This window comes from Sinocyclocheilus grahami, unplaced genomic scaffold (assembly GCF_001515645.1).
Source record: "Sinocyclocheilus grahami isolate Dianchi unplaced genomic scaffold, SAMN03320097.WGS_v1.1 scaffold218.1, whole genome shotgun sequence".
Lineage (NCBI taxonomy): Eukaryota > Metazoa > Chordata > Actinopteri > Cypriniformes > Cyprinidae > Sinocyclocheilus > Sinocyclocheilus grahami.
In genome coordinates, this window is record NW_015505397.1 from 751790 (window position 1) to 764144 (window position 12355).

General features: G+C 33.2%; 1 protein-coding gene across 1 annotated transcript in view; it reads left to right on the top strand.

Moving 5' to 3' along the window:
* Positions 1 to 12355, top strand: part of LOC107596405 (short transient receptor potential channel 7) — an 82359-nt gene that overhangs the window by 37101 nt on the left and 32903 nt on the right. The window contains exon 3 of the mRNA XM_016287125.1: positions 6151 to 6333. Coding sequence (XP_016142611.1) covers positions 6151 to 6333 — 183 coding nt within the window. The remainder of the gene's footprint in view (positions 1 to 6150; positions 6334 to 12355) is intronic.

The window sequence follows — 12355 nt, forward strand, 5'->3', positions numbered from 1 at the left end:
GTGTGGGTTTCCTAATCAAGTCCAATCAGTATAATCAAACACAGCTGGACTCAAATGAAGGTGTAGAACCATCTCAAGGATGATCAGAAGAAATGGACAGCACCTGAGTTAAATATATGAGTGTCACAGCAAAGGGTCTGAATACTTAGGACCATGTGATATTTCAGTTTTTCTTTTTTAATAAATCTGCAAAAATGTCAACAATTCTGTGTTTTTCTGTCAATATGGGGTGCTGTGTGTACATTAATGAGGAAAAAATTTTAACTTAAATGATTTTAGCAAATGGCTGCAATATAACAAAGAGTGAAAAATTTAAGGGGGTCTGAATACTTTCCGTACCCACTGTAAATCCATATATTTCATATGTTTTATATACTGTACCCACTTAAATTAATTAAACTTTGACACAGTTTGAGTTAAGGCTATCAAACTAACTGTAAACTATTCAGAATATTATTCCCTATAATGCACAAGGCTTGTTTTTTCAGATTATACCTTTACTGTTTTTGTATATAGCATTGAAACCATATTTTTCATATGTTTTATATACTGTACCCACTTAAATTAATTAAACTCTGACATAGATGTAGATATATGTATCAAACCAACTGTAAAATATTCAGAATATTATTCACTATAATGCACAAGGCTTGTTTTTTCAGATTATGCCTTTACTGTTTTTATATACAGTACTGAATACATATTTTTCACATGTTTTATATACTGTACCCACTTAAATTAATTAAACTCAGACACAGTTTGAGGTAAAGGTATCAAACGAACTGTAAAATGTTCAGAATATTATTCCCTATAATGCACAAGGCTTGTTTTTTCAGATTATGCCTTTTTTGTTTTTATATACAGTACTGAATACATATTTGTCATGTTTTATAGACTGTACCCACTTAAATTAATTAAACTCTGACACAGTTTGAGGTAAAGGTATCAAACGAACTGTAAAATGTTCAGAATATTATTCCCTATAATGCACAAGGCTTGTTGTTTCAGATTATGCCTTTATTGTTTTTATGTATAGTACTGAATCCATATATTTCATATGTTTTATAAATTGTACCCACTTAAATTAATTAAACTCTGACACAGTTTGAGGTAAAGGTATCAAACGAACTGTAAAATGTTCAGAATATTATTCCCTATAATGCACAAGGCTTGTTTTTTCAGATTATACATTTACTGTTTTTGTTTATAGCATTGAAACCATATTTTTCATATGTTTTATACACTGTACCCACTTAAATTAATTAAACTTTGACACAGTTTGAGTTAAGGCTATCAAACTAACTGTAGAATATTCAGAATATTATTCCCTATAATGCACAAGGCTTGTTTTTTCAGATTATACCTTTACTGTTTTTATATACAGTACTGAATACATATTTTTCACATGTTTTATAGACTATACCCACTTAAATTAATTAAACTCTGACACAGTTTGAGGTAAAGGTATCAAACGAACTGTAGAAATCTCTAAATATTATTCCCTATATTGCACAAGGCTTGGTTTGTCAGATTATGCCTTTATTGTTTTTATATACAGTACTGAAACCATTTTTTTTTCATATGTTTCATATACTGTACCCACTTAAATTAATTAAACTCTGACACCGTTTCAGATAAAGCTATCAAATCAACTGTAAAATATTCAGAATATTATTCCCTATAATGCACAAGGCTTGTTTTTTCATATTATACCTTTTTTGTTTTATATACAGTACTGAATACATACTTGTCATGTTTTATAGACTGTACCCACTTAAATTAATTAAACTCTGACACCGTTTCAGATAAAGCTATCAAATCAACTGTAAAATATTCAGAATATTATTCCCTATAATGCACAGGGCTAATTTATCAAATTATGCCATTAGTATTTGTGTATATTGAAAGCATATGAAAAGTAGAGATGCAAAAGCCCTTAAGTTCCATCTGAAATTTTCTTCTAAAATGAGCATTTGTATCACGCTCCCATGTTTAGGTAAAGCACTTTCACTTTAATGGCAATCAATGTTATTTTCTTTGTGAAATGGCTGAATATAAATGTATAATCTCAGGGAAAAAAAGGTACAACGCTGTCACTTTGGATGTACCCTAAGGTACAAAACTACAATTTTTTTTTTCACATTAACTTGTGTATATTAGTACCTTAAAGGTACATATTAATATTTGTATATTGTTATACATTGTGTTTTATATATATGTTAGGCTCTCAAAATGAGCCTAAATAATAAGCCAAATTAAAGATAGTAAAGATACATTTAAAAAAGAACTATATATATATATATATGAAGAGTTCAGATGCAAAAGCCTCCAAGTGCTATCTGAAGTTTTCATCTAAAATTAGCATTTTTATCAGGCTCCTTTATTTATGTTAATTTCTTTCACTTTAATGGCATCGAAAATGACCTATACATTGCCATTAAAGTAAAATTACTGAACCTAAACATAGTAGCTTGATAAAAATGCAAATTTTAGACGGCACTTAGAGGCTTTTGCATCTGAACTCTTCATATATATATATATATAGTTCTTTTCAAATGAATCTTTACTATCTTTAATTTGGCTTATTATTTAGGCTCATTTTGAGAGCAATGTATGTGTTTTATGTCTTGCATGTTGTTCAGGCCCTTTTATACAGTATATACAGACAGCATTACTTTAATTTAACATGTATAGTTATTATGTGACCACTGTACCTTAAAACCTTAAAAAAATAACGTCGCCTCTTTTGATAATTGATTATTTTAATGCTTTGTTCTCGTTCAAGTTATGTTCTTCATGGCTAAAGTGGTATGAAATGTGTTGACAGATGCTGGATCTGTGAGTTAGATATTGTATGACTGTGAAGTGAATATTTTGCATTTTTGGTTCATTTGAGATGTTCACTCATATGCGTAGAATCATAATGCATCAGATTTGATGCTGATATATTTTCCTGAAAGGGTTCAACACTCAGAACAGCTGCTGGTCCAGAATGAAATCCGTGTGTGTGTGTGTGTGTGTGTGTGTGTGATCTGACTGCTGTATGCATTCGCTGGGCTAATGTGAGTAATTTCAAGAACAACAATCTTAATGGTTTTGTAGAAGATTGAGATATTACATCTAATGTAAGGACTGCAGATAACTTAATGCCTGAGGCAGATGTCATAATCATATTTCACATTATAAAACAGTTTAGTTATGGATTATGGATGCAGATTTGTAAATGCAGTGTTCCAGATGCTTTAAAATACACATTAGAGTTGCAGCTCTGACGTGAAACTTTGCATTGAATTATGAATTATTTTCATATTTTGTAATGCAACAGCACACACTGTAAAGTCAAACATGCATGGCTAGAAGCATTAGCATTTTCATACTTACAGTAGATAGTATAACAGATGTCAGGACTAGATCTTATAGCAGATGGATGGCACTTCATGAATTGACTTAATGTTTTAATAGGTTCTTCCATTTGGTTTACAGTTGTTAAGATCTTTTTAATGTTTTTTGAAAGAAGATTCTTCTGCTCACCAAAGCTGCATTTGTGATTAAAACACAGTAAAACAGTAATATTGTGAAATATTATTACAATTTAAAATAACTGTTTTCTATCTGAATATATTGTCAAATGTAATTTATTCCTGTGATCAAAGCTGAATTTTCAGCATCATTATTCCAGTCTTCAGTGTCACATGATCCTTCAAAAATCATTCTAATATGCTGACTTGCTGCTCAAGAAACATTTCTTCTTACCCCAACTTTTCAATGGTAGTGTACATTCATCAGTCAGCATGTTTGACATACTGTGAAGCAAATCCATGTCAGTCTACTTGATCCAACGACGACAGGCTGCTTTGAGCCCAAACTGTGGAACGGGTCAGAGTTTATCACAGACAGACCTTGATTATAGCGAAGGCCGATCCGTGTCTTTGCTTGAACGGATGTTGATTCAGACACACACGAGTGAAGGGATTTGTTTCCTGAGACGGATAGACTGCTCGTTATCTCAGAGATCAGTCTGACGGCCGTCCGGTGCTCAGCATCTTTTCCACCCACAGACCTCAGTGTCAGAAACAAACGCTCGGCTGTTTCGCTGAAGAACACTGATGCGGATTGAAAGGGCTGGTAACTGCAGTTGTTCTCCGGACAGACGGACACCTCCACACGATTATTTTTGTGACAGTCTTGCAGGATAATTTTGGATCTCCGGTGTCGTTGTGAATGCTGGTTCCTGAGCTGTCCGGGAAGTTCACTGTGTTGTGGTGTTGTTTTCAGCTACTTGTCCATCAGTGAAATAATTGGAGCAAGTTTTGCTGTCTTGTAACTTCTAAATCACTTTTGGAAGAATCTCACAATGATAGACTCATTTCAGGCCATAATAATAATCAATAAAAGTATATTATATTAATATATGTCCTATAATACAAAAAAAGTAATTTTCATTTCATATCATCTGGTAACACCGTTTATATATTTTACATTTTATTTAAAAATAAATATAATATATATATATATAAAATATAATATATATATATATACAGTGGGTACGGAAAGTATTCAGACCCCCTTAAATTTTTCACTCTTTGTTATATTGCAGCCATTTGCTAAAATCATTTAAGTTATTTTTTTCCCTCATTAATGTACACACAGCACCCCATATTGACAGAAAAACACAGAATTGTTGACATTTTTGCAGATTTATTAAAAAAGAAAAACTGAAATATCACATGGTCCTAAGTATTCAGACCCTTTGCTCAGTATTTAGTAGAAGCACCCTTTTGATCTAATACAGCCATGAGTCTTTTTGGGAAAGAGGCAACAAGTTTTTCACACCTGGATTTAGGGATCCTCTGCCATTCCTCCTTGCAGAGCCTCTCCAGTTCTGGCAGGTTGGATGGTAAACGTTGGTGGACAGCAATTTTTAGGTCTCTCCAGAGATGCTCAATTGGGTTTAAGTCAGGGCTCTGGCTGGGCCATTCAAGAACAGTCACAGAGTTGTTGTGAAGCCACTCCTTCGTTATTTTAGCTGTGTGCTTAGGGTCATTGTCTTGTTGGAAGATAAACCTTCGGCCCAGTCTGAGGTCCTGAGCACTCTGGCCACCAACGTTTACCATCCAACCTGACAGAACTGGAGAGGATCTGCAAGGAGGAATGGCAGAGGATCCCCAAATCCAGGTGTGAAAAACTTGTTGCATCTTTCCCAAAAAGACTCATGGCTGTATTAGATCAAAAGGGTGCTTCTACTAAATACTGAGCAAAGGGTCTGAATACTTAGGACCATGTGATATTTCAGTTTTTCTTTTTTAATAAATCTGCAAAAATGCCAACAATTCTGTGTTTTTCTGTCAATATGGGGTGCTGTGTGTACATTAATGAGGGAAAAAAAATAACTTAAATGATTTTAGCAAATGGCTGCAATATAACAAAGAGTGAAAAATTTAAGGGGGTCTGAATACTTTTCGTACCCACTGTATATTCTTCTCATTAATTAAGTTATTTTTATTCATTAAATTATTTAATGCTTGATTGAAAGGTTTACAGGAATGGGAGTTTTTCCATGTGGCAATTAAATTTTTTTTCACTGCAGTCTGTTTACCGATTCTTTTATTTGACTAGATCAAAAAAAATGATTTTGAGCAGGTCTTTTTTTTATTATTTATTGTATTTAAATAGAATAATTTAAATTTATTTAAGTTACAATAAATTAATAGTAAAACAAAAACTGCCATGATGTATAAATACTTAACAAATATATTTTAATAAATATATTTGTATACCTCATTAATATTTTATTTTATTTTGAATATCAAAAATAATAATATTTATTTATTTAAAAATATGTATTTATTAAAAAAGTATTATTTTATTTTGTTTCAAATTAATGAGAATTTTCCATGTGGTAAATTTACATTTCCACTGCCATCTGATTTTAGATGTTTTATTTACCTGGAGAGAAAACTGTTCAGGATTATTTGCTTTATTTGAAGTTCAAAAAGCCACATGCAAAAAAGATACAAATTTATTGGATACATTCTTAATAAATATCTTAATTTTCTTCAGTCAAATGAATATGTGACTATGGTAACAGGGTTTAATTGACAGGTGGGGCCTGCCGACTAAACTCTCTCTCTATGTGTTTCTCTCTGTCAGAATGACTACAGGAAGTTGTCTATGCAGTGTAAGGACTTTGTGGTAGGTGTTCTGGATCTCTGTCGTGACACAGAGGAAGTGGAGGCCATTCTGAACGGTGATGTGGACCAGAACCCGCCCACAGAACACCAGAGGCCCTGTCTGAGCCGCATCAAACTCGCCATCAAATATGAAGTTAAAAAGGTGAGAAAAAGTAAATTTGATTATTTATTTGTTTATCTCTCATTCATCATTGTCTGGCATTGCATTATATGCTTTGATCATCAAACTAAGCATTTGAATATCATCTTACTAAGACATATTATTGGAGATATAGAGACGACTGATATTCATATTATTAAGTATCTGCTATACAGTTACAGTATAAAGATCTTATTGATTTACTGTACATTACATGACAAGAATTTCATACTTGTTCTTATTATAAATATCAGCATCTGCACCAAATTGCAGATTTTTGCTCAGTTTGTGTCTCTGAATAAAATTGAGGCATTTTTTCTCCATATTTTCACAATATTTTACTATATGAGCCATAAAAGACTGACGTATGAAATATGATACTCAACAAAAAACACACATGCAAACTTTTTTCTTTTTGTCTAAAGGTACTAAGTTAGAATTTAGACCTATTATTTCATATGTCTGGCTTTACAAAGAGCGAACACAAAGGCTGAACAAAATATAAATGTGCACTACAATACAAACAAATCTGAAGCATATTGGCTGTAGCTTGTGTAACTATAGTAATCGTTCAGTGCTATGGTGTATATCCAATCGGGATGAAGACAGTGGGTTTGGAGACGTGAGGTGAGGCAAGGTGTTCAGTTTTGGAGTCTAATCAAGTATCTGAGAGCTTCTGTTCTTCACCTCAGCTGAACTCATGATTGGTGGACTGTGTATGGAGAACTCGCTGTCTGCATGCTAACAGCTCCACAACTTCCTCACGTTCTAACTTCAGCGCTCACTCCAATGACTCACAACACTGACACTCATATCTATGGAAAACCATCAGTTTTCTCATGAAATCATGTTTTGCACGGGCTGTTTTTCATTCACGCATGTGTGTTAAATATCATATCAATAAGATGTGTGGTAAATATCATGAGCTGTGAGTTGGAGAACTGTAGTTGGCTCCATCTGATCTGATTGGACTAAATGTCAAACACACAGACACACACTGGAGAGAGGAAATTAAGGCGAGACAGTGGGCCAGTGGTGACACGCCTCAGTGCTGTTTTCATTTCATAAGATAAAGACAGATGCAGTCGCTGACAGCCAGTGAAGTGTCCAGGGAGCGATGTGATGATCTGCATCACCATGATGTTTCTCCTGAGAAAAAGAGGCCACAATCTCACACATGTCTGTTTCAAAAGAGATCTCAAAATGTTTTAATGATATCTCTTTAGCTACTGACTCTGATTGTGTTATTCTTGTGCTTCTTGATTTAACTGCTGCATTTGACACTGTGGACCATGAAATTCTGATCTCTCCTTTGGAGCAGTAGGTTGGCATCAAGGGCATTGCGCTCGAATGGTTCAGGTCCTACTTGGAAGGTTGGAATTTCTGTGTCAGCTTTGGTGACTCTATGTCCTCCTCTCCTCCTCTCTCTTGTGGGGTCCCACAGGGCTCAGTGTTAGGCCCGCTTTTCTTTTCTTCTCTTCTCTCTTTATTTGCTTCCACTTGGTTCAATAATCAGGAAGCATGGCTTGTCATTCCATTGTAACGCGGACGATAGCCAGATTTATGTGCCTTGTAAAGAGAATGATACCGTCAGACCACTATTCGAGTGTCTTGATGAGATAAAGGCCTGGATGGCTCTTAACTTTTTAAGCTTTAATGAAAAAAAGACAGAAGTTTAAATTTTTTTTGGTGGTGCCACTGGGACCCTTCCAGCTGATTTGGGTGCCTTGGCCCAGTACATCAAGCCAACCATCACTAACCTAGGGGTTAACATCACTGACTCTGACCTTAAGCTCGACAGTCAGATCAGGGCAGTTGTTAAATTGAACTTTTTCCAATTGAGGCAACTAGCCAAAATAAAGCCATTTCTTCCGAGGCAACACTTTGAGACAGTAATCCACGCCTTTGTTACCACACAGCTGGATTACTGTAATGCACTGTATGTGGGGGTTAGTGGGGCTTCTGTCACTTGTCTGTAGATGGTACAAAACGCTGCAGCGCATCTTTTAACTGGAACATACAAATATGAGCACATTTACCCCATTTTAGCTTGACTTCACTGGCTGCCCGGACATTTTTGGATCCATTTTAAAATTATTTATTTGTTTTTAAACCCCTAAATGGTCTTGCCCCACCCTACATTTCTGAGCTGCTACACCCTTATGCACCCACTCGTTCTCTCAGGTCAGCTGACCAACTGTTCCTGAATGTGCACAAAACAAAGCGTAAACTTAGAGGGGACCGTGCCTTTGCTGTGGCAGCTCCTAAACTGTGGAATGATCTGCCTCTGCCCATTAGACAGGCTTCTTCATTGTCTTTATTTAAATCGTGTCTTGAAACCCATCTTTTCTCCTTGGCCTTTGACACCTGATGTTAACATTTTGTTTATTTATTTTATTGTGTCTATGTTTTAGACAGAGACACAATAAGAGACATTTTATGTCTCTTAAACGGTTTTATTTGTATTTTGCACCTTATATGAGTTATGTATTTTATCTTTTTAAAAATTTTTTATTGTTCTGTATTCTTCTGCAATCAGAAGTCAGAAATCTCAATATGAACTCAAAACATTTCTCATTAAATAATAATAAAGCTGCTCTCCATGTTCATTTTTTTAAAGTTAATGTTAATGTTCATTTTGTTCTCTTATTGCATATCAGCTATTGTCTCTGTTTGCATCTAATTTTAATTTCCCCTCAAGCACTGTCATTGAGACAGCTAATTGAACTGCATGTCTCAACTGCAAATCTTCTAAGCAATGAAAAAGCAACATTTGAGCAATGAAAAAAGGCATTCTCAGTACTTCATGTATAATGAAATAGTTTGTTTGTTTATTTATTCATTTAAAATCAGCATTAATTACAAGTTTCACAACAGTAGGACATACGACTATAATATAAATACTTTCCAAAAGTTTATTAATGAAAACAAATATTGCCATAATGTGTACTTTACAAATGTAAAAATATTTTTAATACATTGATTTACTTATTTATTTATTTAAAATCAGCATGCATTAAAAGTAGTACAACAGTAGTACATACCTTTATGTATACATTTTTATTTATACATAAACATACATATTAAATAAATAGATGTATTTATTTCTGTATTATTTATTTGTGTAAAATCGGTCTACATTAAAGTTAGTACAATGAATAAATATTTTACAATTTATTTGTTTGTCTGTATGTTCGCTCGCTCGCTCGCTCGTTCGTTCGTTCGTTCGTTCGTTCGTTCGTTCGTTCGTTCGTTCATTCATTCATTCAGTCAGTAAGTCAATCAGTCATTTAAAATCAGCATAAATTACAAACAGTACATTTGTACATACTACCATTATGTTTACAAACATAATACATGTGTTTTATTTATGAACGAATGTGAGATGAAATTTGTTCATTCATTCATTCATTCATTCATTCATTCATTCATTCATTCATTCATTCATTCATTCATTCATTCATTCATTCATTCATTCATTCATTCATTCATTCATTCATTCATTCATTCATTCATTCATTCATTCATTCATTCATTCATTCATTCATTCATTCATTCATTCATTCATTCATTCATTCATTCATTCATTCATTCATTCATTCATTCATTCATTCATTCGTTTGTTCTTTTATTTCTTAAATCAGCATAAATGGAAAGTAGTACAACAAATACTACCATAATGTATAAATACTATATATATATAATTTTATTTTTGCACTGCAGTCTGTTTTTCTTCTGTGCAGTGAATGTCGGAGTCAGTGGATGATGTGAAGATCATGATCTGATCATGTCATCCATCACTGGTGTGGGTTTAAAGGGATCATGACCTTGTTAACCAGATAATGTGAGCGTAATTAGTCCTGTTGCCCTCAGCTTAAGCCAAACCCTCCTGAGATGAGCTCTCATTACAGGCCAGGTTGATTGAATCTTAATAATTTTCAGATTGCGATTGAGATCTTAGTTTTATTGACTGAAGCACTGTGATAATAAGATCCATTAGTAAAATTCAGCCTTTGAGGAGCATTGCAATCATGATTATTGCAATCATTTATGAGATGAGCACACTTGAATGCCACAATATCATAATTACCAATTTTCCTTTGAGCCTTGAGTTGAGGACAATTATATTGATTATAATTCATTATAATTGTGAATGTTGAAAATACAATTACATGTTTGTGCATTTTGTGTATTGTTGATGAAGATGAGCACTGAAACCTGTTAGCTTAGATATGTACACTGCAAAAAAAAAAAAAAAAATTCTTACTCAGTATTATAGTATAAATTACAGTATTCCAGTATAATAAAAATACCTATAATCAAGATTCTTTTACTTGTGAAGCAAAATTGTTTCTGGAAAAATTATCAAAGTTAATTGAGTAAAGCAAGTTTTATTTTTCTGACCCTACTGACAGATATTTGTTTTTGGATTAAGCATGTCACTTAATTTTAGACGTTATACCCTATCCTATAACTTATTCTATGTCACATAATTATAGTTAACTATAACAAAAAATTGGGCTAGTTTCCAAAGCAACATTTTTCATTTTAATAATAATTAAATACTTAATAATATTTAGTAATTAAAAGTAAAAATGAAATAAGAATGAATAAAACTATATCGACATTAAAATACTTTTTTTTAAAATTAAAATTAAAAAAGAAAATTTAAAAACAAAGATTCAAAATATAAATATAATCTATAATAGTATCTCAATGGTACTAAAATAAGAAGTAAAAGTATCTGGATTTAAGAATGTTTAAATATTTTACTAAAAAATCAGACAAAAATACTGAGTCGAGTCAAGTCACCTTTATTTGTATAGTGCTTTATACAATACTGGTTGTGTCAAAGCAGCTTTACAGTGTCAAACAGGAAAATAGTTTGACAATAACACAAGAAGACAATAACAGAGTCATTTTTCCAGTTCACTGATGATTCAGTGATGTCATCATCCAGTTCAGCTCACTTCCAATAGTGTCTGTGCGATCAGTCAAGAAAAGATAATCAGTAAGAAAATCACAATTTTTTGTGCCATGAAGTGAAAAAGAAATTCTGAAATACAACATATCCATATTATTGCGAACAAAATCTCTTTTAATCACAGCCTCCAAATTCGTACACATGATGGTTTGATGTCAGAAAAATTCTGAGAATCAATTTTCAATCTTCAGTCTTTTAAAAATGAATTATGCATATGAAACCGATTCACATTTAACTTTCAAAAAAATATGCAAATCAAATAGTTTCAAGTTCATCTTTTAAAAATTATGCAAATTAAAATATAAATTATGCATACAAATACAATTTGGTGCTTTCTGTAGATGGACACTAAACATCTAATTTATTCAGACATCTTGTTTATTATTTGTGACAATTCTCATTAAAAGCAGTCAGAGGGGATGCTGGGACTTTTACTACGGTAACCAGGTACAAGATTTAGGTGACCCCAGAGACGTGTGTGTCACGGTGTCTCTCTCTCTCTCTCTCTCTCTCTCTCTCTCTCTCTCTCTCTCTCTCTCTCTCTCACACACACACACACACACTGCTATAACTACCATCATTCTCTCTGTGTCAGAATTTAATGGATCACTGAAGACAGACAAGCTAAACTCTCTCTTTGTGTGTGTGTGTGTGTGTGTGTGTGTGTGTTTGCTGCTGGCAAATTAAGGTTGAGGATATTATATGGCTTGTATCTTATGAAATAGATTGTCTATTAGTTTACTCTGAATACACACACACACACGCCATGGGCTTTAGGTCGGTCAGCTCGGCTCACCTGAAATCAATGTCTCGATCTGTCTGTCTGGTACTCTCAGGCGGGCTCACGGCTTGTGTTATTTTCTCAGAAGAAACACACTCATTTACCTGTCTAATAGAGATACAACACCAAACAACAGGAAAACCATTGGAAATCTGCAGGAAAACACGGCAGATTTGTATACAATATATATATATATATATATATATATATATATAAAAAATAAAAAAATTTACTATATATATATATAAAAAAATAAAAAA